The 27,557-nt window shown below is 40.4% G+C and overlaps 1 protein-coding gene across 1 annotated transcript in view; it reads right to left on the bottom strand.

Annotated features, from left to right (window-relative positions):
- Window positions 1–480: 480 nt before the first annotated feature.
- The window catches only part of DAW1 (dynein assembly factor with WD repeats 1), a 35,483-nt gene continuing 8,406 nt past the window's right edge, over window positions 481–27,557 (bottom strand). The window contains exons 4-13 of the mRNA XM_006047109.4: window positions 26,610–26,668; window positions 23,686–23,808; window positions 19,491–19,590; window positions 15,435–15,542; window positions 12,779–12,885; window positions 10,979–11,081; window positions 9,928–10,042; window positions 5,132–5,208; window positions 3,169–3,331; window positions 481–893 (exon numbers count right to left, since the gene is read on the bottom strand). Of these exons, the coding sequence (XP_006047171.3) occupies window positions 859–893; window positions 3,169–3,331; window positions 5,132–5,208; window positions 9,928–10,042; window positions 10,979–11,081; window positions 12,779–12,885; window positions 15,435–15,542; window positions 19,491–19,590; window positions 23,686–23,808; window positions 26,610–26,668 (990 nt within the window). The 3' untranslated portion in view covers window positions 481–858. The remainder of the gene's footprint in view (window positions 894–3,168; window positions 3,332–5,131; window positions 5,209–9,927; window positions 10,043–10,978; window positions 11,082–12,778; window positions 12,886–15,434; window positions 15,543–19,490; window positions 19,591–23,685; window positions 23,809–26,609; window positions 26,669–27,557) is intronic.

The following is a 27,557-nucleotide window of genomic DNA, read 5'->3' as shown; positions in this document are numbered from 1 at the left end:
AAAGTTATATCCACCCCTATGTTCACTGAAACATTATTTACAATAGTCAAGATGGAAAAATGGATAAAGAAAATGCACGTGCACGCACACACACACACACACACACACACACAATGGAACACTATACAGCCATAAAAAAGAAAAATCTTGTCATTTGCCACAACACAGATGAACCTTGAGGGCATAAGACTAAAATGAAATAAGTCTGACAGATAAATGTCATGTGATCTTACTCATATGTGGAATTTAAAACAAACAAAAAAAACACTGAACTTATACAGAGAACTGAGGCAAAAATGGATGAAGGGGATCAAAAGATACAAAATTCCAGTTATAAAATAAGTAAGTCATGGGGGTGTCATGTACATCATGGTTCCTATAGTTAATAAATCTGTACTGCATATTTGAAAGCTGCTGAAAGAGTACATCATTGAAGTTCTCATCATAAGAAAGAAAGCATACATCATACAGACATGCAAATTCACAGAAATTTTCTCCAGAAACTTTATTCAACAGAAATTATAATAGCTTGCAAAGTAGAATGTAGGAGATACATTGTTAAATCATTCTGGTTTCATTTATCAGTATGCTGATGCTATCAAGAAATAAAAGAAAATTGAAATAACCATTTTGCCAAGCAGTATGCTCACTCCTATCATCTTCATCAGACATCAAGGATGATATAACTTCATCAACTTTAATGGTCATATCTGTGAAACTAAGAACAGTATACACATGGTTGATTTGTGGACAAAGAGAAAACATTTGAAATATCAAAATAGCTTGCTGGCTGTGTGTGACGCTCCAGCTTTTGATCACCATGGTTGGCAAGTTTCTTTGTTGACTGATTCTCTTCAATCACCGCCATATCCTACAGGTATTATCCTTGCTGCCTAATAAAGCAAATTTCACAAAGTCATTTTTCTTTGTTTTACTCATTTAACTCTCTCTGTGTTTACAGGTTGACATTTTCTGCATCATTGTGGATGATCAATGTGCTCAATATGCTAGCTCCCGGGTGTCCAGCTGCAGAGCCCGTTAGCAGTTCAGGTGTTTGGGGAGAAGGGATATGTTTGTTTCTCTTTCCCATTGATCATAAATTGGGCAAATTCACAGTCTACTCCCCTATGCAAGATTCACGGCATTTTAGGATTACAGAGGACCTGAGAATGCAACCACATCACCCACCCCTCTGCTTATCCCCGTCCCGCTTCACGCATCGCCACCAAGTGGCAAATATGATGACTTTGAACATCTCCAGGTTTGAGTGATCAGTTTATGAGGAAGCAGCACATTCCACTTTGGACTGTTTCAAAATTACAGTGGATTTTTCTCCTCGTCAGTCAAAATGTGAAACTCCTGCGCTCCCCATGACAGCGATAGACACTCTTCCAAAGCAGCCTTGATACACTCCTCCCGAGAGACCCCATCCACATTTGGGCCCTGGGAATGGCAGCCCCAGTATGAAGCACTGCTGGGCGCTGCTGATTTTTTCCACCTCAGGTGCCAGACATGTATCATCAATACAAGCAGTGTGGGGGCTGTAAAAGCCTGTGCAGACTGTACCTTGTACCCAAAGGTATCTCATCTTTTTGAAAGTGTCCTGACCACTTTGGACAGTTTGCTTCCATTTTGTGATTCTAAACCCTCAGGCAGCCCACTGAAAATGCATGCAGTTAACCACACCAGGGTCCACCAGGAAAACAGGGCAGATTCATGTTCAAACAAAGCGCTCTGCTGATGGCAAGGAAGACATGTCACTTCCCATTCTCATAAATGCTGTCATCGAGTGGACCATTATTTAGCATATTGGTGCTTTTATTTATTTATTTTTGGTATTATTCAGTCACTAAGTCATATCTGACTCTTTGCAACCCCATCGACTATAGCATGCCAGGCTTCCTTGTCCTTCACTATCTCCGGGAGTTTGCTTTGGGAAATACTAAATAAACTAATAATATCTTAAAAGAGCTCAGGCTTTTGAAGGCCAGCATTAAAACAAGGCACAAACAACTAATCTTCCTTCCCTAAATTCCTCAGGGCCTTCTGTGGATGAGGAAAGAGGTATTGCAGGGCTGGCCCGGCTTAACACAAACAGGGTGGACTAGGAAAGGTTGGTCCTCTGACAAAGCAGCCCCAACTTCAGTGTTCTCTGTCACAACCACTCACATCCTTCATCATCAAGAGAAAGGATTTGATGCTATTTACTCTGATATTGTCTTAGGAATACCTACATTATAGTAACACTTACAAACCCTAGGCCCGAAGAAAGTAATCTGTAATTTTAGAAATCATCCATAATTAAGTAGAAAGGACTGGAATTTTAGGGCAAAGGCAGAGATTATTCTCAGCACCTTTGAAGTTGTCTGATTAAAATAAAGAAAATCAGCCAACGTATGAAGCCAAGTTTGCATATGAGACATTAAACTCCTTAGACCAGTTAAGCAATTTAAAAATTTTCTCAACACAATGAGAATCATTCAGAGTTAAGCAGATTCATTCCCCTGTGGGTATCCCCACCCCACACTATCATTTAGCACCCTGCTCCTTGCCAGGGTTTCCTCCAGAGGCACCTACTCACGTTATGCCATATTCTTGGCATTTTCTCCCTTTTTTACAATCTCAACTAACCTGCTCTTAATCCAGTTCTTATGAAACATTGCTGATATAATTCACTCACAATAAATTGTTAATGGTTGGAAAAATGTTCAACATGTGCTCTTTTCCCCACATATTAATGGGTTACAAGGGGACATCCAAGGAGAAAACAGTTTTGCTCAAAGAATAAATCTCTAATGGGCTGTAAATCCCACTCTGCAGAACTCAGGTCCTGACTTGTTTTAGTTACTAAGACTTACTGCCATCAACTGAATATTAACCACTGGATAGATGATGCCTGGGGATATGTAGTCAACAGTAAGACAGGCTACTAAATTCTTACCCTGTCTGGGGCAATTGAAATTCGGGATTCACAAAGCCTTATAGTCGCAGGCAGAGCCTACTCCTGAGGTCCTGCAAAGCAGCTAAACCTAAATAATGGCCCCAGGTGAGCTAGGGACCCTGGAAGAAGGGTGGGGATAGGAGGGGGCTCCTTTTGGTATTCAGCTCAGAAACTCTAACAGCCAATTGAAAGGAAAGCTGAGTTGATGAGGTCTATTTCTCCCCTACCTGTAATGATTATGTCGCCTTTATAGTTGAAAGCACAGGAGAAGATCTCATCCGTGTGTCCCTCAAGAACCTGGAGGCACTGACCAGTCTGAGCATCCCAGATTCTAGCTGTTTTGTCAGAACTGCCAGTGAGAAGGCGGTTGCCTTGGGGGTTGAAAGAAATCTACAGGCAAGCAAGAGGGGGGAAAATTGACCACAGGTTGGTTTAATTTGATTCCCAGTATATTTTTCATTAGTAAAAAGCGGACATCACTAAGTTACCAGTTCACCTTCCCAGCCTGGTACTTATTCTTACCTAGAACAGTTCTTTCAGGGTGGGAAAAAGACTGCAGAGACTAATACATGAAAATTAAAATCTAGACAATGGTGTCTGATTGCCTACCCCTCACACACAAGTCTAAGGATAAAGACCACAGCTCCCTTATACTTTGAGTGTTCCCCACCCAGCTTCTTTTTATTTCAGGAGCAAAGGCTGTTGACACCAACCTCTCCACTCAAACCAAGAGGCAGAGCCCCAGTGTGGATGAGAACACAAGTCAGGCATCTTCACACCCAAACCTCGGTGTCACTTCTATAGACCAACTTTCTGTCATCACGAGTGTAGAGATGGTCCTTCAATCTGTGGCACAGAATGTCAGGGTCCACAGGAGAGGACTTTCTGTGTTGCTACCCAAAGTGCAGCAGTTTCCATCCATGTGGGCTTGAGAGCCCCAACGGGCCAGGCATTGTCACATGGTATGTGAGCAGCAGAGAAAACTGTCAGTCCTCAGCTCCTCTGGAGGTCGTATTTATAACCTTTCCTAAATCATGAGAAGATGGTGATGTGGGTCACTTCCTCCGTGACTATAGGTTTGAGGAGGGCAAGCCCCAAGGTCATGGCTTTTTTCATCACAGTGTCACCAGGGCCCAGCATGATACCTAGCATAGTGGGAGCTCTCAAAATGAATGAAAGAATGCTTTAGCTTGGCACCCCATAGAAATGCCATTACTGGATGGCAATTCAATAGGTAATATATCAGTTAACAAGCATAAAATGCAATAATGTAGAGTCTGAGAACTCTTTCTACTCATACACACACAAAAACATGTGCATTTGTTGAGTGTGCCACGCCAGACACTCAGAAACATAGCACAGTCTCTCTTTGTGGCCTGTTTCCCATGGCCACATCCCTCAGCCCTCGTACTACCAATCTCCCGGGCCTCCCAGCCTAACGCAGAGGATGTTCTCGGCAATGTCTAAGAGACCAACCCTGATGGCCAGGAGGGCAAGGGCCACCAATAGCAGGGGAGCCTGCAGAGACGTGAATCCATTGAGCTGATTAAAAAGAATGAAAAATCTCATCTTAGGCACGAGACCAGGGAATTGGGCTGAGCTGGGGGTGAGAGTCACTGGTCCCAGCCTTCTCTACAATTTTCTGAGGACATCTCTAAACCTCAGATCACTGACTGGATGGCTGTACTGCATGGATAAGCTTTTGGGAGGAGTTCATATGAAATCCTAAACTACAGCTTTCAAGTTTCAAGATAGGTCATTTTTAACTTTTGTAAGTGGTAAATACTTCTAGGAAATGCTTCCTCAATGGCATGTGATCTACAGGACACTTGAAATTTGCTGTGCAGCCTGTTCTTTTTCATAATATAAAAGGGGTGTGTTTACTAGAACCAGGAAAAGCACTTTACTAGCTTCTGAATAGCTTTAATGAGTATCCTTTGTTAATTGAAACTTTTTTTATGGCTGAGGAGAATGCTGTTTTATACTTTGTAAAAGGTTTTAGAAATCATTTTATTACACTGAGTTTGAGGGCACATTTGAAAACTTACTCTTCAGGTAACTGATTTCTACAAAGAATGAGATAACTGGGCAAAACCTCGGTACTATCAATGACAATAGACTGATTTGTATTAAGCTTGATGCTTATTTTTGAAAATAAATAAATTGCTCCAAACGAGAAAAGCAACTCACCTTTGAAATTTCTCCTTCATGACCTTCCAATTTGGTAACACATTTTCTTGTGGCCGCACTGAAAATTCTTGCTGTTCCTTTTTGAGAGGAGTGGAGATATATATAAATTCATAAGAAATGCAGGAATTGGGGCCACATGACTTGAATTATCTAAATATCTATCCCTCTGACATATAAGCTCTGTGCTAAGTTTGTCTTCTTGCCTGTGGTGAGAGCCAGACACTTAATACTATAAATGCAAGCTGATCCCACTACAGGAGAAGAACGGGGGAAAGAAGCATCTCTCTAGCCCCAGCTTATTAGAAGAGACACTAGGTTCCAAGATAGATGGAGGTGCAGAGACAGGAAATCAAAAAGAATCAAATTTTAAGGAGAAGAAATGGGGACTCACAACAAGTTTTGATGATTCTGATTACCTACAGAAATAAACAGCAAGACTAATATCAAACACCAAATATAAGTCTAAGGTTACAGAAGACACAAGAGGCCTTCTGAGAGGGGTCAGCAGCCACTACTTACAAAGAATGAAGAATAGGTGCTAGGAAAACCTTTTCAACAGAAAAGGCAAATAGAATGATTTGTTCCCTGCTGTATATCCAGTGCCTAGAAATGCCAAACTCGTATTAAACACTCAATAAATAGATGTAGGATGGATGGATTGATGGATGCATGGATGCATGGGTAGACGGATGGATGGATGTGTAGATGGATAGATGGATAGATGGATGGATGGATGGGTAGATGGATGAAGGATAGATAGACAAATGGATGGATGGATAGATATAACATTTCCTTATAATTAAAGAATAGAGTCATTACATAAGCATAGAAGGAGGAAAAACAGAAGTAATAAAATTGTTGCCATTAAAAAATTAAAATTTATCTGGCCAGGTGAAGGATGCTGTCTCAACACAAAGTATAAAATCAAGGTAAAATTTGCAAAGATAGGGAATTTTGGTTACTTAATTTCCATTTAGAGAGAAGCAAAATATCTTAATTTTTAACTTTCCTCTCTGACAACTTCAGGAGGAAGTAGACAAAAATTGCTATAGTAGAATTAATATGATTAAAATATAATGTTGCTACTTCATTGGATATTTCAAAAGCTTTAAAGGAAAGTGATCCACTTGTTTTAAGAGTTTGTGAATAAGACAAAAATATGTAGTATAGACTAATACATCAAATTTTGCAGAAGTATTTTTAAGTTTCAGAAAACACAAAAATAATATAGCCTGACATTGCAATTTTTTATAAGATAGAACTATGAATAAGACATCAAAGAAATTCAGCCTTGAGAGTAACTCCAGTGAAGGTGAAAGAGGCAATAAATATAAAGAAACAGCTTGTAGCCGTACAGGCAACTAACTCTGTTGAATGAGATCAAATTTTAAGATGCGAATGAGGAGCAAAGACCAAAGGTAAATAAAAAATGGCTCTAAACATCAAGGCTTCTTAGGAGGGACAGAATGAGAAGAGGTTTACAACACAAACCAAAAGAGAAAGATATTTTTTGAAAGTAATATGCTATTGAAGAAAGGAAAGAACAGAATCACTGCTAGAGAAAACAGCAGATGATAAAGGACAAAACTAAAAGAATTGAGCTTATATTTTATTCATGTCCATCCCTCAGCATCCTGATCACTTGTTCCTGCTTGTTTCTTCCCCTATACCACTGACAACTCCTGACATTCTATATAACCTAATATTCTATATAAGACACATGTATGGTATTGTTTGTGGTCTCCCCCTTCGAAACATAGCTCTAGGAGGGAAGAGATGCCCATCTCTTTTTTCCATCGATATATCCTGTGTTCCTAAAGAATTCCTGGCACAAAGTAGACACTCCATGTATATTTAATAAACAGATTCTTTTGTATAAATGAGAATGATATTTAAAATGAAAAGGGCAGATTCATTATTTTTAAGGGATGATTTTTAAAAGCCAAGATCTGTGAGAAGATGAGAAAATAAGTAGTTAGTTTAAAAAATAAAATTCTCCAGATTCAGGGTGTTTGTATTCCAGGATGCAAAAAAAAAATGTGTGTATGATCAAAGGATCACCTTTGAAAAGTCCTAATGAGTAAGAGAACAGTTTGCAAATATAATTTTGAAGAGTGAGACAGTAATAAAGACTGTAATAAAAAGGAATCACAGGCAAAATTCTACAACTGATTATAACACAAAGTAGCTACTTAAAAGTATGCTAGTCACAAGGAGCAAATATAGGCAAAGAAGTGAACAGAAACAGCCTAGAAACAGCATTTGATTTTTGCCAGAATTTCTTAAAAAGCTATTAAGGATTTATACAAGCATGATGTAGTCACATATGTTCAGTAAGGGAATTAAACATATGTGTAGCATCATACCGGAGAAGGCAATGGCAACCCACTCCTGTACTCTTGCCTGGAAAATCCCATGGGCGGAGGAGCCTGGTAGGCTGCAGTCCATGGGGTCGCTAAGAGTTGGACGCAGCTGGGTGACTTCACTTTCACTTTTCACTTTCATGCATTGGAGGAGGAAATGGCAACCCACTCCAGTGTTCTTGCCTGGAGAATCCCAGGGACGGTGGGGCCTGGTGAGCTGCCGTCTATGGGGTCGCACAGAGTCGGACACGACTGAAGCGACTTAGCAGCAGCAGCATACATGACTATCAGAGAGGTGACTTAGAGTGAAAGCTTGCTCACATTGTCAGGTCAATGACACAGTCGTAGAGTAGCAGGACATGCACTCACAGCGGGTGACAGATTCAGAGTCACCTGTGGTTATCACAGAGAGGATGTAGACATAGGAGGGCATCAAGCATGATGGCATCATGAGGGACATGGCACAGACATAGTTTAGGGTCAAATGTGATCAGAAGAATGATGCAGATAGAGTGTAGTATTGCACATGTTCATCAGGGAGATGACCTAGATACAGCATAGTGTCATGGGTTACTTATAAGAAGATCACAAGGATATAGGAGATGAGACAGACATAGCGTAGCATGGTCCATGACCATCAATAAGATGATTCAAGTGTAATGTAGGGTCATACATGGCAGTCAGAATGTTGATGCAGACACGGTGTGCATTGTGTGTGTAGTTACCGTAGAGATAACACAGCTTTAGTATAGCATGATGTGTGCTTCTCAAGATGATGAAAAAACATAGGGTAGCATCACACAAGCCTTCAAGCAGATAATGGAGACATAGTCATCTGTGGCCTGTAGGGAGATAACACATATACAGCGTAGCAACATATGTGGTTATCAATAGATGACACAGATATGTTGCAGCACCACACATGGCCTCCATGAATATGAAGCAAACTGAGTCATCACACACAGTTGTCTAGGAGATGATGCGAAATAGGGCAGCACTCCACATGATGGCGAAGGAAATGATAAAACAAGGTAAAGCATCACACTGAGCTTTTGAGGAAAGTACATGCACACAGACATTCATCATGTGGAATTATCAAAGAGATATAGTTATCAAAGAGATAATATAGCATCACATGTGCTTGCTAAACAGACTTTGCACACACAGCACTGCATCATATATGGTTGTCAAGGTGACAACATGAACATCTTATGGCACAATCTAGTGTCATCAGTGAGATAACCAGCAGCATAGTGGCATACATAATTTTAAAGGACATAGCTAGAGCATAACTTCGTTGTTGTCCAACACTTTTGTGACCCCTTGGACTGTAGCCCACCTGGCTCCTCTGCCCACGGGATTTCCCAGGCAAGATACCGGAGTAGGTTGCCATTTCCTTCTCTAGGGGATCTTCCTGGTCCAGGGATCAAACCCGCATCTCCTGCATTGGCAGGTGGGTTCTTTACCACTGAGACAACAGGGAAGGCCAGACAATAACAACATACATACTTATTTTAAAAGGATGTAGATATAGCATAACTTCATTTGTTATTGTCAAGAAAATGATGCAGACAAAGAATAAAACTATACATGCTGTCAAGATGATTAGACAGTATAGCATCTGACTGTGGTTATCAGTAAGATGACATGGGCATAGCGTAGACTCATAAGTGGTACTCAAGAAGATGAGGGGTAGCACAGAATTATATATGCTCATCATGAAGATTTGCTAGACATTGTAGAGCAGCACCGCTACCGCTAAGTCACTTCAGTCGTGTCCGACTCTGTGCGACCTCAGAGACGGCAGCCCACCAGGCTCCCCCGTCCCTGGGATTCTCCAGGCAAGAACAGTGAAGTGGGTTGCCATTTCCTTCTCCAATGCATGAAAGTGAAGTCGCTCAGTCGTATCCAACCCTCAGTGACCCCATGGACTGCAGCCTTCCAGGCTCCTCTGTCCATGGGATTTTCCAGGCAAGAGTACTGGAGTGGGGTGCCAGTGCCTTCTCCGGTAGAGCAGTACATGTGATCATAAAGGAGAAAATGCAGATTTATTATATCACCATTGATAACAGTCAAGCTGATGAGAACAACATAGGGTAGCATAATGCATGGTCATCAGGGAGATGACCCGAGATGTACTAACACATATAGTACATGCATATATATAGTTATCAAGAAGATGATAGAGATATAGTTTAACATCATATGTGGTTGTCAAGGAGGCGATACAAACCTTCTACAGCATTGCATGCAATATCAAGAATATGATACAGACACAGTGTAGTGACATGCATGGGCATCATAGAGATGAGGCACATGTCGTTTCTATCATAGCTGGTCATCAGGGAGATGACTTATGATGCAGACTCACCTATGTTTATTAAACAAAACATAAATCCCTCCATAAATTAAATGTACAAGCAGATTACCTACCATCGGCTGAAGCAGTTGCAATAAGCTTTCCGGTGTAATCAAAACAGCTGTCTAGTATTTCATCATCATGGCCTGTTAATGTTGCCATGCATTTTCCATTTACAGCATCCCATAGCTACAATTTAAAAAAAAATGATGAAGACTATGACTTTCTCTCTAACACACAAAGATGGCCAGTAGTCATTATGACATGTTTACAGCTGATTAAATAAACTGTACCAAATTCATGCGTGTAATTTTCACTTTTTGTTCATTTTCTTTTGATTCACAACCAGAGACTGCAACCAACCATCTAACAAGGCAAGCTTTTGACACAGAGAAGATCAAAGACAGACTTCAGAATACAAATCTGTCACTATTTTAGGAAAAAAAAATCTCAAAGTGCATGCTTCACTGATGGAGTAGAAGCAACCTCTTTTCATATGAAGGTCATCAAGTAATAAAAAGCTTGATCTAAAACTACAATGCTAAGAAATAAAAAGTACACTCGGATTATAATACATTTAATATACAATCTATATATCCAATAATAATTCTAGAGCATAAGCTCTTAGCAACAGAAACACAAAGGCAGGGAGACGTCATGTTGAGACTTCTTGAAGTTTATGCTAATGGAAGTTTAATAAAGGAATAGAGAGACATTAAACAAAGATAATGTGCCTTCATAAAATAAGATATTTTAGCACAAGGAACTCTACTCAGTGCTCTGTGGTGACCTAAATGGGAAGGAAATCCAAAAAAGACGGGATATGTGTATATGTGTGGGTGATTCACTTGGCTGTATAGCAGAAACTAACACAACAATATAAAGCAAATGTTCTCTGATAAAAAAGATCTTTTAATACCTTTGAATCATCAAAGCTATTTTACATCATAAATCCTTCAAACTTGTAGGATCATCAATTTGAAACTTAAAATTACCAATTTTTGGATAAATTAATATCTTAATTTTCTAGCACCTTTAAAATGTTGTTAATGCTGCAATGAATACTTGACACAGTACAGAGCCCAGACACAAGAGTTATAAAGCAAAGGTATTTCTCGAGTTTACCTTGCAGGTTTTGTCCATAGAGCCAGTTAATATCAGAGAGCAATCCCAGTTGAACAAGGCACTGCTGATCTCAGCACAATGTCCGATTAAGATATACACCTTCCTACAAAACAGAAACGGTTCAGACTGGTGAAAGATGCATTCATTCAGGATATGTGGACAAAGAAAGATGTCAAGCCATCAGTGTACAAGGTGAATTTCAGTTTTCACAAAATATCTGTGATGGCTTAACTGTAGCTCAAAAAGAGTCAACTAGCCTCTTAATTTCATCTCAACAAAAATATACTTAAAATTTTAGGCTTAAGTAGGCTTCCTGGGAAACTCAAGTAGGCTTCCTGGCTAACTCAAATGGTAAAGAATCTGCCCACAATGCAGGAGACCTGGGTTCGATCCCTAGGTTGGGAAGATCCCCTGGAGAAGGGCATAGCAATCCACTCCAGTGTTCTTGTCTGGAGAATCCCCATGGACAGAGGAGCCTAGTGGGCTACAGTCCATGGGGTCACAAAGAGTCAGACACGACTGAGCGACTCACATAAGCACATAATGAAAATTCAAACAACCCAAAATAACAACATTACTTAAGACAATGCTTCAGAAAGGCATGGATAATCTGAATCCTGGAACTAATTGTACACCTGATGGGTGGACCCCTCTGTAGTTCAGAAACTATCCATCAGTTGTCTAAGAACCCTTCCTTCTCAATGCATGCATCTTAATTGGGATCCCTGAAAACTGAGTGGAGTTTTACAACACAAACAAGCTAATTTAGTTAACTTCTTAGCAACTAGAACCAAAAATAATTAGGGAGAAAATTGAAGTTCTTGGACTAAATTAAATTTGCATCATTAGCCATGATTTTATTTATTCATGATTTCCATGCTGACCCTAAAGACAAGTCATTGACATTTGATTACACAGTACATAGAATAAATAATAGCTATATAACCAGGCTATTGCTAACATTCTCCTTTATGTTGCTGTTTGCCATTATTTGCTCAGAATTCTGAGGAAGCATATATACCAAGTAAGTCAGAAAGAGAAAAACAAATTTTATATATTAATACGTATATGTGGAATCTAGAAAATGGTACCAATGAATCTATTTGAAGGGCAGGAATAGAGACATAATGAAAAGATTTTGGACACAGCAGGAGGAAGGAGAGAGAGGGACGAATTGAGAGAGGAGCATTGAAACGTATACATTACCATATGCAAAATAGATAGCCAGTGGGAAGTTGCTGTATTAACACACAGGGCTCAATTCAGTCCTCAGTGAAGACCTAGAGGAGTGGGATGGGCTGGGGGTTGGGAGGGAGTCTCAAGAGGAAGGAGATACATGCATGAAAGTGAAAGTGTTAGTTGCTCCATCAGAACCGACTCTTTGCGACCCCATGGATTTTAGCCTGCTAGGCTCCTCTGTCCATGGAATTCTCCAGGCAAGAATACTGGAGTGGGTTGCCATTCCCTTTTCCAGAGGATCTTGCCAACCCAGGGACAGAACCCAGGTCTCCTGCACTGCCAATAGATTCCTTACCACCTGAGACACCAGGGAAGCCCTATGGCTGATTCATGTTGTTGTAAGGCAGAAGCCAACACAATATTGTAAAACAATTATCCTCCAATTAAAAATAAAATAAAAAAGAAATATCATTAAAGAATGAACTGATTTGCTTCCAATTTGCCCTATTCCTATGAAATCCAAGGCACAGTTAATAGGTTTAATATTAAGCTGATCAATAGCAAGTGTTGTCTTAATCTTCTGATCCAGGTTTTAAAGAAATTCTTAAAAATCAAGGATACCTTCCAGTAGCAGCCTCCCACACTGTAACTGTGTGATCGAAAGAGCCTGTGATGATCCTGTTTCCTGACGTGTTAAAGGACAAGGAGATGATTTCAGCTGAGTGTCCCTAGGAAAAGAGCATATATCCACATGCATACCTATAGATGAAACAATTTCTACCCATGTATCACATAACAGTCCAAAAGAAAGTACTGCTGCTGCTGCTGCTAAGTCACTTCAGTCGTGTCCGACTCTGTGCCACCCCATAGACAGCAGCCCACCAGGCTCTGCTGTCCCTGGGATTCTCCAGGCAAGAACACTGGAGTGGGTTGCCATTTCCTTCTCCTTTGCCTGAAAGTGAAAAGTGAAAGTGAAGTCGCTCAGTCGCGACTGACTCGTGGAGACCCCATGGACTGTAGCCCACCAGGCTCCTCCATCCATGGGATTTTCTAGGCAAGAGTACTGGAGTGGCTTGCCATTGAGAGGCAAAGCTCTATAGGGAGAAGAGAGATTAGCAGTTGGGGGGTGGGAATAAAGAAAGACTGTAAACCAAGGGCACAAGGGTATTTTGGGGGAGGGGGGGTGGGGAGTAATGGAAATGGTCGAACACTAGTGTCTTGGTGATGGTTGTGCAATTCTGCAAATTTAGTAAAAATTGAGGAGATCCAACCAGTCCATCCTAAAGGAAATCAGTCCTGAATATTCATTGGAAGGACTGAAGCTGAAGCTGAAACTCCAATACTTTGGCCACCTGATGCAAAGAGCTGACTCATTTGAAAAGACCCTGATGCTAGGAAAGATTGCAGGCGGGAGGAGAAGGGGATGACAGAGGATGAGATGATTGGATGGCATCACCAACTCGATGGACGTGAGTTTGAGTAAATTCCGGGAGTTGGTGATGGACAGGGAGGCTTGGCGTGCTGCAGTCCACGGGGTCACAAGGAGTTGGACATGACTGAGCAGCTGAACTGAACTGAAGCTGTTTTACAAAAAAAAGAAAAAGAAAAGGATATGTGTTGGGAAATCAAAGGACTTCATTCATACTGTTGTGGAAACACTAAAAAGATCTGTATGCTTAATGGGCTAATTTTTTTTTTTAAGTCTTACTCAGTCATCTCCAACTGTTTGCAGCCCCATGGACTGTAGTCCTCCAGGCTCCTCTGCCCATGGAATTTTCCAGGCAAAAATACTGGAGTGGGTTGCACTTCCCTTCTCCAGGGGATTTTCCCAACCCAGAGATTGAACCCAGGTCTCTTGCATAGCAGGCAGACTCTTTACCATCTGAGCCACCAGGAAAACACCCTGTATGCTTTATGAGCTAATAATAGGTGATGGGCAAAAGACAAAAAGCTTGTGAAATAAAGCTAATGTTTTAAAAACTAAAATTCTTATAGTGAATTAACATGAAATAGATTAATAAATATCTAGCCTTTGGCCTGACTTTCATCTGGATGTCCTCTGGGGTGGATGAATCAAACTGTATGAGACAGTGGGAAGAAGGGCCCCCCTCTGCTGTAGATTCTGCTTGGATGTGGCCTTCATTTTGCTTAATGATTTCAGTAAATTCACTTAGTTACTTTTTTCATAATAAAAAAATTCATTTACAAATTAAATTTCTGGTTGATTCCAAATGACAAAGATTAAATGGAGCTGAACATTAAAATTCTGAGCACACAAATGTATTCCCTGGTGTTGGACAGTGTGCAGAGCAGGACATATGCCTTCCAATGCTCTTAGGCATTTGTCTGAAAGAAGAGGTGGTGAAGAGGCCCAATGCACAAAACTGATGAAGGTGAAGATGTGAAAAATATGCTTATGTAACTAGAACAAGACACTCATTTAATAAAGAAAAACTCTTGCTGTCAGTTAAAAGCACTGTTTTTCCTCTCTTTTTCTAGTCCTTTTTTAAGCTTTCTGAGAAAAAGCTCACCTATAAAATGGGTTCTATTTTTTAAATCCATTTATAATTCAGAAGAATAGGATAACGTGATTTCCCATTCAACTGTTCCCACCTATTGCCACTGGGAATCACCCTTTTTCGTTTAGCTGGGACAGGAAGAAGTGGAGGGTAGCGTCAAGGATGGTGCTGAATGGACGTGTGGTGGAGACAGACAGGACCCCCACCGAGATACAACATCAGCATCCACTCTTTGGGCAGTGCCCTTTGACCTTTTCACCTCCTTCCGCTTGCCCCTTATACTTCATTCTTTGTGATACAGGAAGCTTCTGGGACTGGAGGTTAGAGAAGAAGGGAGTTAAAAGTCATTCTTTAAAGACATTTTCTGGCAGGTTCCTCCAGTTCTGCCTCTTCCAAAAGGTGCCAGTCTCCACATCCTCTGCTTCTAACCAGGTAGATGACCATAGGTTTTAAGCAATAGCCACTACCTTTTATAGACTGAAGCTAGTTGAAGTAAAAGGCCCATCAGGCTTTTTTATGGGCTTTTAAAAAGCCCAAAATCCAATGTGCCCATTTAAGTGTTTGGGAATAGCCAGCAAACCAACTGAAACACTTTTTTACTGCAGTCTGAAAACCAATTGCTCAAAAACATCTTCTAACTTAGAGTTCATTTTGTAATAAAAGTACCAATTTAAAAAAAGACTCAGGTAAAAAGCTTATCCAAAGGAACAGCTAATGAAAATGTAAAGGTTTTAAAGTTATTAACATTAGTAACATACTGTTAAGGTGAAAACTTCCTCTCCACTCTGAATGTCCCACAGCTTGGCTGTCGTGTCCATGCTTCCAGTAGCCACCACTGTGCTTTGAGGATTAAATGATAAACATACCTGAATTACATGAAATGGGAGAGATTTTAGAAAGATAGTGTTTCAGATTGTTAATCCTATTATACAGAAGCTTGAAGCTGCAACTCCCTTAGCAAATTCAGCCTAATTCTTTGCACAGATAAGTAGGCAAAATACCAGATATGAGTAGCCATCCATCTGCAGGTTGACCCAGAAGCATTCTCTGCTTGAGCAGAGGCTGCTGTTCTCCACATCACCCAGCTCAGGCTTGGAGGGGCACTGGTTCCCCTTAGTCACTTCTAGACCACAGAAGATCAAGAACAAAAGCAAAGCCCATTCCTTTGAGATTCATGCTGTCTGGCTCCCTTCCATTTTTGTTTATTTGTTTTCACTTTTTGGCCACGCCTCGGGGCATGTGGGATCTTAGTTCCCCATCCAGGGTCTGAACTCACATCACCTCCAGTGGAAGAGCAGTGGACCATCAGAGAAGTCCCTCTGGCTCCTATATTCCTCTCAATCACATCCCCTCACTTGCTTAGGACTTTGGTTATTGGCTTAACAGTCTCAGTTCCAAGTCCCCAGTACCCTTCCTGTGGGCCATTCATCCAACACCCCTGGACCCATGATCCCAGACTCCTTTTTGTAGTCACCCCCATGGCTACACCCTGACCTTGGCATCACCTCCTCTAGGAAATTCACTCCTGATACACCAATCTCTAGTTACAATTTCCTAGTACTTCTGCTTTTTGTCTTCTTCACCAAGCCCAGACCCTTTACCCGCTGCAGGATGACTTCCATCTCATGTAAACCCCTCTCTTTTCTCCTGGTCCATCATGCCCCAGTCAACTGACACCTGGAGAATCACTCTTGCCAGCATGCCCAAAACTCCTACCCCCATCTTCCACCTGCACCCTTCACAAATCTCCTAACAACTTGTATTAACCTGGGATTTATTTACTTGTATTTATCCACTCATTTGCCAGCCCTACCTCATCACTCAACCAAGGTAGTTTAAGAAAGCAGCATGGCAGACAACTAGTGTTGCTCATTCATGCCTTCCATCCTCAAATGTGACCTCAGTACCATTCCCTACTTTGCCCAACATGCCTCTGACTCAGTACATTCTACCATTCCCTACTCTTGACTACACTCCCATCTTTATTCCTGCTCATCAGATAACTTTGCCTCCTAACACTTCCCTGAAAAAACCTTACCTGTCTGGTGGGAACTTCCTCCCTTGACCCTCACTTTCCTCTCCCCGAGTCTCAGATTCAGAGAGATTGCTGCCATTTTAAGACACTGCATTCCCTGTGCTCCATGGGGAGATGCTCTCACCAACTTTCCTTTCACTCTAAACTAGATCCTTCCCAATAGCCTATAAACATGCTTGAGTTCTTCCCACATGAAAACAAATTCTCCCTTGACAATATCTGTCCCTTTTTAAACTAACATTATTTCCCATTACAACGAAATTCCTTGGAAAAATTGTCTACCGGCACTCGCTTCCCATCTTCTCTACTGGGACCACTCTGGATAAATGTCCAGTTGAGAGGCTTGGTTGGTCTTGGTCATCTCACTTAACCTCCTTGAGGTTACTGATATTTTCTTCCTTCTTGACTGTTTTGATAATGCTCTGCATTTTTCCTCTTACTTCTTATCTCTTCTGTTGTATCTTTTTAAAGTTTCTCTTCTCCATCTTTCCAGGATCCCGCCAGTTTTCTCCTCATAGTCTACCTTTCCCACTGGGAACTTTTCAGTTGTTTGGTGGTTTCTACTGCCACCCAGATGCCAGTGACTCACACATCCATGTCTTTTACCCAGACCTTACTGCTCAGCTCAGCCCCAAAGAGCCAACTGCCAAATGGATGCCTCTTTTTGGACATCACACACGGAGATTTTATCACCCTGTCTCAGACATGCAAATCAAATGAAGAAACCTGTTTCTCTCTTATGCACAGACTTGGTGAATGACATTGTCAGTTGCCCAGGTCTGAAATCAGGAAATCATCCTAAATACTTTCTTCCTTCGTGCCTCATATCTCCCTGGTAACCCAGCCCTACCCCTCCCACCCCTTGACTTCTCTCACATTCTTCTCACCACAGGGCTTTGATATCTTTCTTTGCATAGTTACCAGATCCCCACTGGCTCATACTTCTCATTTTATCCTCCCCCCATGTCTCCTACACAATGGCAAAAGAACCATCTTCTCCAAATGCAAAAACTGACCATGCCCCCTCTCAGGTGAAAACTCTCAACAGTATGGCAATATCCCCAGGATAAAGTCCCAGTTCCTTAGCACAGCATTTAAGACCCTCTATAGATCTGCAGTGTAGCCTCTCCTGCCTCCCCTACTTCCATCACACAAAGACTGGGATCTAACCTTGCAGGTCAACACATATGCTAAGTCATTGACACCTTTGGGCAACACCTGGGATCCCTGCCCATCACCTCTGACTGTGGGCAGGCAGTGCTTACAAGTGTGTGTATCTCCATATAAGCACTTTCTGTGCAGTGAAGCTGGGGAAGTGCTGCTCTGGACACTCAGCCTCCTGAGTTCTCAAGCACGTACCATGGTTACATACCTCCTCTGGGCATTTGTTGGTGCAGCTCACTCTGCCCGGAATGCACCTGCCGCTTCTCTGCAGAGTCTTCCCTGAATACCTCTCCTGGCCAAGGAGGCTTGGCTGTTCCCTCTGTGCTCTCAACTGAACTTCACACCAACTTCTAGCCCACCTACAATACATCTTTGAACTTAACCATGGACACCTCTACTCTCTCTAGAAAACTACAAAATCTTTGAGGGCCAAGAACTACAGTTTGGCCCCCCACACAGAGACCAGGGCTTCACACAGTCAGTACTTAGCAAATATTCATTGGGTTGATGTCGTTGATTCCAAAATATGAATGTCTTCCTAGGAACTATAAAAAAAAAGAAAACCTTCAAAATTCCAAGGGAGTGTGGAAACACGGCCACACTATGAAAATGAGGATTCTGTCTTTCTTATGACCTTGTGCGAGTTACTTAAGCTCTGTATACCTCAGCATCCTCAACTGAAAAATGGAGAAATAGCTACCCCTTAGGGGTGTTACGAGGAACAACTAAGCTAATACATGTAAAAAAAAAAACTGTATAATTTTTCACTGCAGCATCCCCAGCAAAGTACCTTGAACATAGCTCTTGTTGGATGAAAATACAACAAATATGAAGAATGAATATAAATAAATTTTACTCCTAAAATAAGCAAACTCTTTAAAAGCTATCAGTTGTTCCACAGGGTACAAATGATCTCACTAATTGTTGTAAGACATTTAACACAGAATTAGTTAAGGATGAAGGCTTCCCAATAGTGAAAGCGATTTAGAGTATCAAACTACTTATGCAAATCTGAGTTCTAATTTTATCCAGGAAACAATCAGCTTAGATATTTTACATGGTGTAAAAAGTTAGTTTAAAAGCTATTTTAAGAAGTCTGCCAATCCTCAATCAAGTCAATTCTCTAAAGTCAATGAAAAAGACATCAGATTGGCTATTGTACTCATACACTTATCTCATTATTTTTAGTCAATGCAGGATATGAGTCTTTGACAGTATCTGCAAGATATTAAAACTAGAGTAGTTTGTGAATGATATAAACACCATCATATATAATATAGAGAAATTTAAAATAACAGATTTTTAAATTAGTTATAAAGGTATAACAACTACTTTTGCAATGAATCCTAAGAAGAAATAACAACGATGTGAAGCGCCAATGTAAACTCATCCCTTGCCATATACGTGCTGCCCTGGTGGCAACGCTGACAATGGGCGTGCCTTGGAGGAGAGGTGGAGGGATATATGGGAAATTCTTGCACTTTCCACTCAATTTTTCTGTCAACCTCAAACTTCTCTAAAAAATAAGATCTACTGAAAAGGATAAAAATAGAAAAGTAAAACAAAGCAAAAACAAAAGCAATGACAACATAAAAATATAATAAAATATACTCACTATTTCTGCTGTATGACCCCTAAAGGTATGGTAACATTTTCCAGTTTCTACACTCCATAGTTTACAAGTCTTATCAAAGGACCCAGTGGCAATTTTGTCACTAAGATTTAAAAAATATACATATGGAATTTGAAAACAAAGTCAATCACAGTATTTGATACACTGAATTAAGACAAGATATTAATACATGGATCTCTATTTAGAAATCTACTTCGCTTTTTATACTTCAATAAAAATTAATTTAAAAAAATAAATAAGTAATTTATTACTCAATAATTTATTTTCCCTCAGGAGTCCTGAGGATGGGAAGTGCCCCTCCCCACCCAACCCCCACAGAAAATTTTATTTCACTTTTAAAATAATAAGCAATCCAGTAAATCAACTATACTCCAATGTAAAATAAAAATTTTAAATAAGCTAAAATAATAAGCAATCCTGTATCTGTTGCAGTGGAAAACAAAATAATATTCTAATTTTTGAATAATATCTCTTTATGTGTTCAATTTTAAATATTTTACATTTTAAATATAAATTGTGTTTAAGATTGCAAAAGTTTTTTCATTAATGAATATGGTAAAGGATTTAGTTTAGAAAATTACTAACAAGTGGAAATTAATAATGTGTAATATGGTTGTAGGAATATGGAAAAATTCTGTTAGATATACTGAAGACAGTAATATCAAATTTAAAAGAAGGAAAATGGAAAGATATAAATCCAATTAAACATGTGGCTAGATAAGGTTTTGAGAAGTTAGACAGTAAGTGTCTCCTTGAGAAAGTAAAATCTGTATTATTCCAATTGTAAGGTCTTTAAAGAAGAAAGAGGATTTGGAGAGGAAATACAATAAAGACTTCAGTTCCTTTCAAGCAAGAAGCTTCACACATCTACTGTGGATCAGGGCTACTGATCAACACCCAACAAGTAAGAGTAAATTAGCCTGTTCAACCCTCAACCAGGGAACTAACATCTTTTCCTTTATGCTGAACCCTGTCTGTCTTTTGTACTAATAGCAAGTCATCAAAAGTTCACACAGTTGGGCCATCACTTGCAGTGCAAGCTCACTGTTCAAAAGTGTAGGAAAGTGTTCATTTTACCCCGTCTTCAACAACGTTGCTGTTCAGTTGCCTAGTCACGTCCAGCTCTTTGTGACTCCTGTGGATGGCAGCACGCCTGGCCTCCCTGTCCCACACCATCTCCCAAAGTTTGCCCAAGTTCATGTCTATTTCATCGGTGATGCCATCCAGCCATGACATCCTCTGATTCTCTCTTCTCCTTCGGCTCTCAATTTTTCCCAGCCTCAGGGGCTTTTTCAGCAAGTCAGCTGTTTACCTCAGATGATTAAAATACTGGAGCTTCAGCTTCAGCATCTTCCAACGAGTTTTCTGGGTTGATTTCCCTTAAGATTGACTGGTTTGATCTCCTTGCTGTCCAGGGGACTTTCAGGAGTCTTCTCCAGTGCCACAGTTTGAATGCATCAATTCTTTGGCGTTCTGCCTCCTTTACACTCCAGCTCTCACAGCCATATATGACCACTGGGAAGACCATAGCCTTGACTATATGGACCTTTGTCAGCAGAGTAATGTCTCTGCTTTTCAATACACTGTCTAGGTTTGTCATTGCTTTCCCACCAAGAAGCGAACGTCTTCTGATTTCATGGCTACAGTCACTTCTGCAGTGATTTTAGAGTCCAAGAAGAGGAAATATGCTACTACTTCCACTTTGTCCCCTTCTATTTGCCATGAAGTAATGGGGCCAGATGGCATGATCTTAGTTTTTTTAATATTTAGTTTTAAGCTGGCTCTTTCACTCTTCTCCTTCATCCTCATCAAAGAGGCTCTTTAGTTCCTCTTCAACAATATGGAGTGTAATTTATTAACCTCTTAATTTTTGCCATTCAGATGGCCAAAACATAAAAATAATTTTAAAATTCATATTTACCTAGTTGTTAAGTACGTCTATTCATATTTTTGACTATTTTTCCGATGTGTTGTTTCTATTGATTTGTAAAGGAGTTCTTTACATGTTCTCCGCAATAACTCTTTGTTGCATATGTTACAAATTTTCTCACAGTGATCACTTTTCTTTTATGTATTAATTTTTTAAACATGCATATGTTAAATTGTATGTACTGAAGTCCATCAGTCTTTTCCTCTGTAAAACAAAAATGTGAGGGGTCCTATGGCCCAAAATACATATCCCACAGAAAATTATAAGCGCTCAGCACAGCTGCAGACTTTATAATTATCCAGACTAACTCTAATGCCTTGAATCTCTCCTCTGTTCTCAGTCCCCAGACATGGTTTCCTGTGGTCTCTAATACTAAATGAAAAGAGGGTCCTTTCTACAATGTTTTCTCTAATTTTTATAATGTTCTCATCTACAACTTCATTTAGTAACAGTTTTTTCAAATATTTACCTTATCTGTGTTTTCATAGGAGACAACAGCTTTAATTTCACGCATCATATTTCACTAGCTTAAGCAATATCTAATTAAATTAGATTATTACAAATTGAAAGCACAACCCCCGACAAGCAGGTTTGTGGAGAAATACAACTAATTCTTGGTAAGCTGAAAATGTCCCCAGTGGAAAGAGAAGTTAAGTGTGCTGGTGGATAGACTAGTTGCTACAGGCATTCAAACAGCTATAGGTACAAGTAGTGTGTCATTCAGGATAGAGGACCTTGGTAAGATCTACTGAATGGGTTAACTAGAAGTTAGCTTAAAAATGGTTCTGCTGCATTTTGTACTGTTATTTAGCATGTCACTATACATGGTTTTATACCTGATAAGACTATAAGTTAACTGCTACACAGAGCAAACCATGTCATGCATGTACAGCTATCCTCTTGTGGTCCAGTGCTAGAAACATCAGCAGGAACTTCCGGTCAGGGTTCATCTTCCGGTCAGAGAACTTCCAAGGGCAGAGAGTCAGCCCTGCATCAGCGGGAACTCCAGCTCACCACTCTACTACTGTGTGATCCTGGGAGGGGTGGCTGAATTTTATCTATGTTATGTGAGGCCAGTAATACCTCTCCCAAAGCTACTTTGAACACTGAAGAAGATATTTAAATTTATTTTTTTTATTTTATTGTTGGAGTATAATTGCTTTACAAAGTTGAATTAGTTTCTGCTGTACAATGAAGTGAATCAGCTATATGTATACATATATCGCCTCCCTCTTGAGCCTCCCTCCCACTGTCCCATCCCACCCTTCTAGGTCACCACAGGCCACCGAGCTGAGCTCCCTGTGCTATACAGCACACTAGTTACCTATTTTATACACTAGCTATCTATTTTATACACACATACATATATGTGTGTCAATGCTACTCTCCCAATTCATCCCATCCTCTCCTTCCCGCAGCGTCCATATATGTCTGCATTCTCTATTCCTGCCCTGCAAATAGGTTCATTTATACCATTTTTCTAGATTTCGTATATATGCCTTAATATACAATATTTGTTTTTCTCTTTCTGATTTACCTCACTGTGTAGGACAGACTCGAGGTTCATCCGAACCTGCAAACATCCTAATTCGCTTCAGTCATGTCTGACTCTTTGCGAACCTGTGGACCACAGCCCGCCAGGCTCCTCTGTCCATGGGATTGTCCAATTAAGAACACTGGAGTGCGTTGCCATGCTCATCCTCAGGGATTTTCCTGACCCAGGGATCGAACCAACGTCTTTTCCATCTCCTGCATTGACAGGCAGGTTCTTTACCACTAGCGCCACTTTACCACTAAAGTTCTTTACCACTTTACCACTTGGGAAGACCTAGATTCATCAACATCACTACAAATGACCCAATTTCATTTCTTTTTATGGCCGAGTTGGGCTTCCCAGGTGGCGCTAGTGGTAAAGAATGTGCTTGCCAATGCAAGAGACATAAGAGACATGGGTTGGATCCCTGGGTTGAGAAGATCCCCTGGAGGAGGGCATGGCAACCCACTCCAGTATTCTTGGCTGAGAATCCCACTAAAGGAGGAGCCTGGCTGGCTGCAGTCTGTGGGGTCACATAGAATGGAACATGACTGAAGTGACTTAGCATGCACATACTATAGCACACATCAGACACTCAACAACTTTTTGGTTCTTCATCTTCCTCTTTTCCTTCCCCACTAGATGGAGGGAGTGGTGAATAAAAGAACCAGTGGATTAATAAGGAATCACTGGACAAGTGGATGTCTTCTTACCCATAAGGGTTGTTGAACGCTATGGCATACACCACATTCCTGTGACCCTCCAGGGTGTGAAGCTCCTCTCCAGAGGCAGTGTCCCAGAGCTTGCATGTCCGATCATAGCTTCCCGTGATAAAGCTAACACAAGCAGTGGAAATACAGCAAAGGTGAGACCAGCAGTGTGTTAGTAAAGACCTCATGTTTTTGCCTGCAAAACTATAACCTCGTTTATCTTGCTTTTTACACTGAAAATTGTGTATGTAAAACAAAGAGTTAAGTGAAAGTGACTTAGTCATGTCCGACTCTTTGCAACCCCATGAACTATACAGTTCATTGAATTCTCCAGGTCAGAATACTGCAGTGGGTAGACTTTTCTTCTCCAGGGGATTTTCCCAAACCAGGGATCGAACCCAGGTCTCCCGAATTGAAGGTGGATTCTTTACCAGCTGATTCACAAGGGAAGCCCAGAATACTGGAGTGCGTAGCCTATCCCTTCTCCAGGGGATCTTCCCAACCTAGGAATCAAACTGGGATCTCCTGCATTGCAGGCAGATTCTTTACCAACTGAGCTATCAGGGAAGCCCTCACAATCTCATTTATCTCATTTTTTACAATGGAAATTGTGTATGCAGAACAGAGTTGAACTGAGAACAATATCTAAATCCTTTGACTTGGAAACTTTTCAATTGTAGACCAAACCCAAAAAGGAGTTACTAAATAAAGAGTAATCCTTCCAATAATCATTCTTATACTATAGTTACATAACTAAAAAATGTTAATAATGGGTAACCTTTTCTGAAACTCTAATATATCTTAATAAATAACATCATTCTTCCAGTCAGTCAGACCATAAGATTTTGGCTTCATCTTTGACGCCTCTCTTTCCCTCACATCCCACACACAATCTATCAGTAAATCATTCTATTCGCCCAATCTCAGCATACATCCTTAGGCTGGCCATGTCTCACTAGCTCCATTGCCTCCATGTCTTGCCTAAACAAAACCATCTTCTATTAGGGTGTGGCTTACACATGGTTCTTACAAATCTATTTTCCTCATAGAAAGTGCATTTACTTTTTTTAAACTTCCTCAAATGGCTTCCTAGTAATCTAGAGGAAAATGCAAACTCTGCTCATGATCCACAAGACCAGCAGCCCTGGCTAACTCCAGGACCTCAACTTCACCCAAAAGCATAGCCTGATCAGTCACATTCCCAAAGCTAGTCCCTGAAGACCTGGATTGTTTCTTTCATACACGTTCATCTTTCTGCCCATGTGGTTTACCACCATCGCCGCCAGGCCCTGGAACGTGACTGGCACACTAAGAGGTGTTCACTAAATATCTGTTTAACATTTAACAATCCTTTAACATTACTGTTCTACTACAGGAATTGTTAGTATATTGTTCTCTTGAGTTAAAAATCATAGTATCTTTATTATTCCTACATATTCCATTAGGGAAAAAAAAAATCCCAAGTACAGAAAAAATGCACAACGTTGAAAAGCCAGTCTTCATGTCAAGTGGTGGTGATAAAAGGTGAAACAAATTCTTCTATCTAAACCCAACTAAACAGGAAAGCTAACAAGGCGGTATATTTTTCGTTCTCTTCTTGGTACTTTCCTACTAGCTTCTTGGGGAGTGTAAATTGGTATGACCATTATGGAACACAGTATGGTGGTTACCAAAATAATTAAAACTATATCCCATTTCTGGGCATATATTTGAAGGAAATGGGATCAGGATCTTGTAGAAATGCCTATACTCCCATGTCCACTGTAGCACTGTTCACTATGACTGTGATATGGAAATTACCTGAATATCTGCCAAAGGATGAATAGGCGAAGAAAATGTGGTATATATCTATAGGCAGATCGATAGATACAATGAAATATTATTCACCTTTGAGAAAGAAGGTGATCCTGCCATTTGCTGCTACATGGACAAAGCTGAGGGACATGATGCTAAGTGAAATAAGCCAGACACAGAAGGACACATGTCACATAATCTCACTTATATGTGGAATCTAAACAATAGCAACAAAAGAGTTGAACTCACAGAAGCAGAACAGTAGTTACCAGGGGCTGGGGAGGTGGGAGAAATGAGGAAACACTGGTCAAAGGGTACAAAGTTGCAGTTATGTAAAAGGAGTAAGTCTAGAGATCTACTGTACACCCAGGAGGACTGTAGTTAATAATACTGTGATGAATACTGGGAATACCCTGACAGAATAGATTTCAGGTCCACCAAAAATGGTAACCCTGTGGAGATAAGATGGTAATAACCTTGACTGTCCTAAACATTTCACTATGCATATGTATCAAATCAACATGTTACATATATCATGGGTGCCAGCACTCAGTTGCTCAGTCATATCCGAGTCTTGGTGACCCCATGGACTGCAGCCTGCCAGGCTCCTCTGTTCATGGGGATTCTCCAGGCAAGAATACTGGAGTGGGTTGCCATGCCCTCCTCACATTATGGGTAGGCAATTTTTACTTTAAAAAAGATTTGTATCCCTTGGTTGTTAAAAATTAGAAATTAAAAAAAAAAAACAGAAATAGACATACACACAGAAATAAATAAGCAGTGCACAGAAGATTTTAGGACAGTGAGAAGGCTCTGTGTGATAACATAGCACTGGATAGATGTCGTTATACATTTGCCAGCCCACGGAACGTACAAAACCAAGAGCGAACCCTAATGAGTACTATGAACTTTCAGTGATACTGACGGGTCAATATAGCTCAACAGTTGCAACAGATGTAGGTCTCTGTGGGAGATGGTGATAGTGACTGAAGCGGCTGGGGGGTGGGGATGCAAGGCAGAAGTGATTCATAGAGAGGAAATCTCTGCGCCTTCTGCTCAATTTTGCTGTGAACCTAAAGCTGCTCTAAGAAAATAAATTCAATAATTTTTTTTTAATAAACAGAGGACCTTACCATGAGCCTGATTTATTAAGTGCAACGTTAGTCAGTGGCAGTATATGTGCTCTGAGAACCTTCAATAAAAGAAAACACCATTTATTTCAAACTCGAACAAAATTATTCCACTCATTCATTTTAACTTCCAACCAATGAAGACATTCAAATGCATCTTCATTATACACAATAAATGGATAGTATCCAGTATTTGAACAAAGGAGGAAAATACATAGGACTTCCTGTTCTTAAGACCAATAACATCTGGAGGTTACAAATAATTACAGAAGCATGATCAAATCTATGTTTTCTATCAATTTGCCTTGAGATAGATTATAGCTATGAGATACAAATAGCTGTTGTTGTTCGGTTGTTCATTGTGTCTGACTCTTTCCGACCCCATGGTCTATAGCACGCCAGGCTTCCCTGTGCTTCACTACCTCCCAGCGTTTGCTTGAACTGATGTCCACTGAGTCAATGTTGCCATCCAACCATCTCATCCTTTGTTGCCTTCTTCTCCTCCTGCCCTCAATCTTTCCCAGCACCAGGGTCTTTTCACTAATTTATATTCTCTTGCACATATTGTACATGGTTTGTATATATGTATAAACAGTATATATAGGAAATAAACCAAAGATGTTTCAAATACAGATTAACAATGAATTATTACTTTTTGAATCTTAAAGCTTCTTTAGAGTCGGGATATGTCATGGAATTTATATTTCCATCCCTACGTTGCCTAGCATATAGTGGATGCTTTATATTTATTGAATGAATATACTTAAATTGGACCATCTGTTTTTAGGTAGGATGACTGGCCAGACTGGAACAGTCCTAATTACGTCCACTGCCAGAGTGTAACTATTAATAGTGTCCTCCTTCACTCAAAAGATTCCCTTTGGAAGATAAATTACAAGGTCATCTAAGCTATAGAGCTCATATTTGAAGTAAAATAGTGCCACCTGCTGG

The sequence above is a fragment of the Bubalus bubalis genome, chromosome 2 (genome assembly GCF_019923935.1).
Source record: "Bubalus bubalis isolate 160015118507 breed Murrah chromosome 2, NDDB_SH_1, whole genome shotgun sequence".
NCBI lineage: Eukaryota > Metazoa > Chordata > Mammalia > Artiodactyla > Bovidae > Bubalus > Bubalus bubalis.
This window is presented reverse-complemented; position numbering and strand designations above follow the sequence as displayed.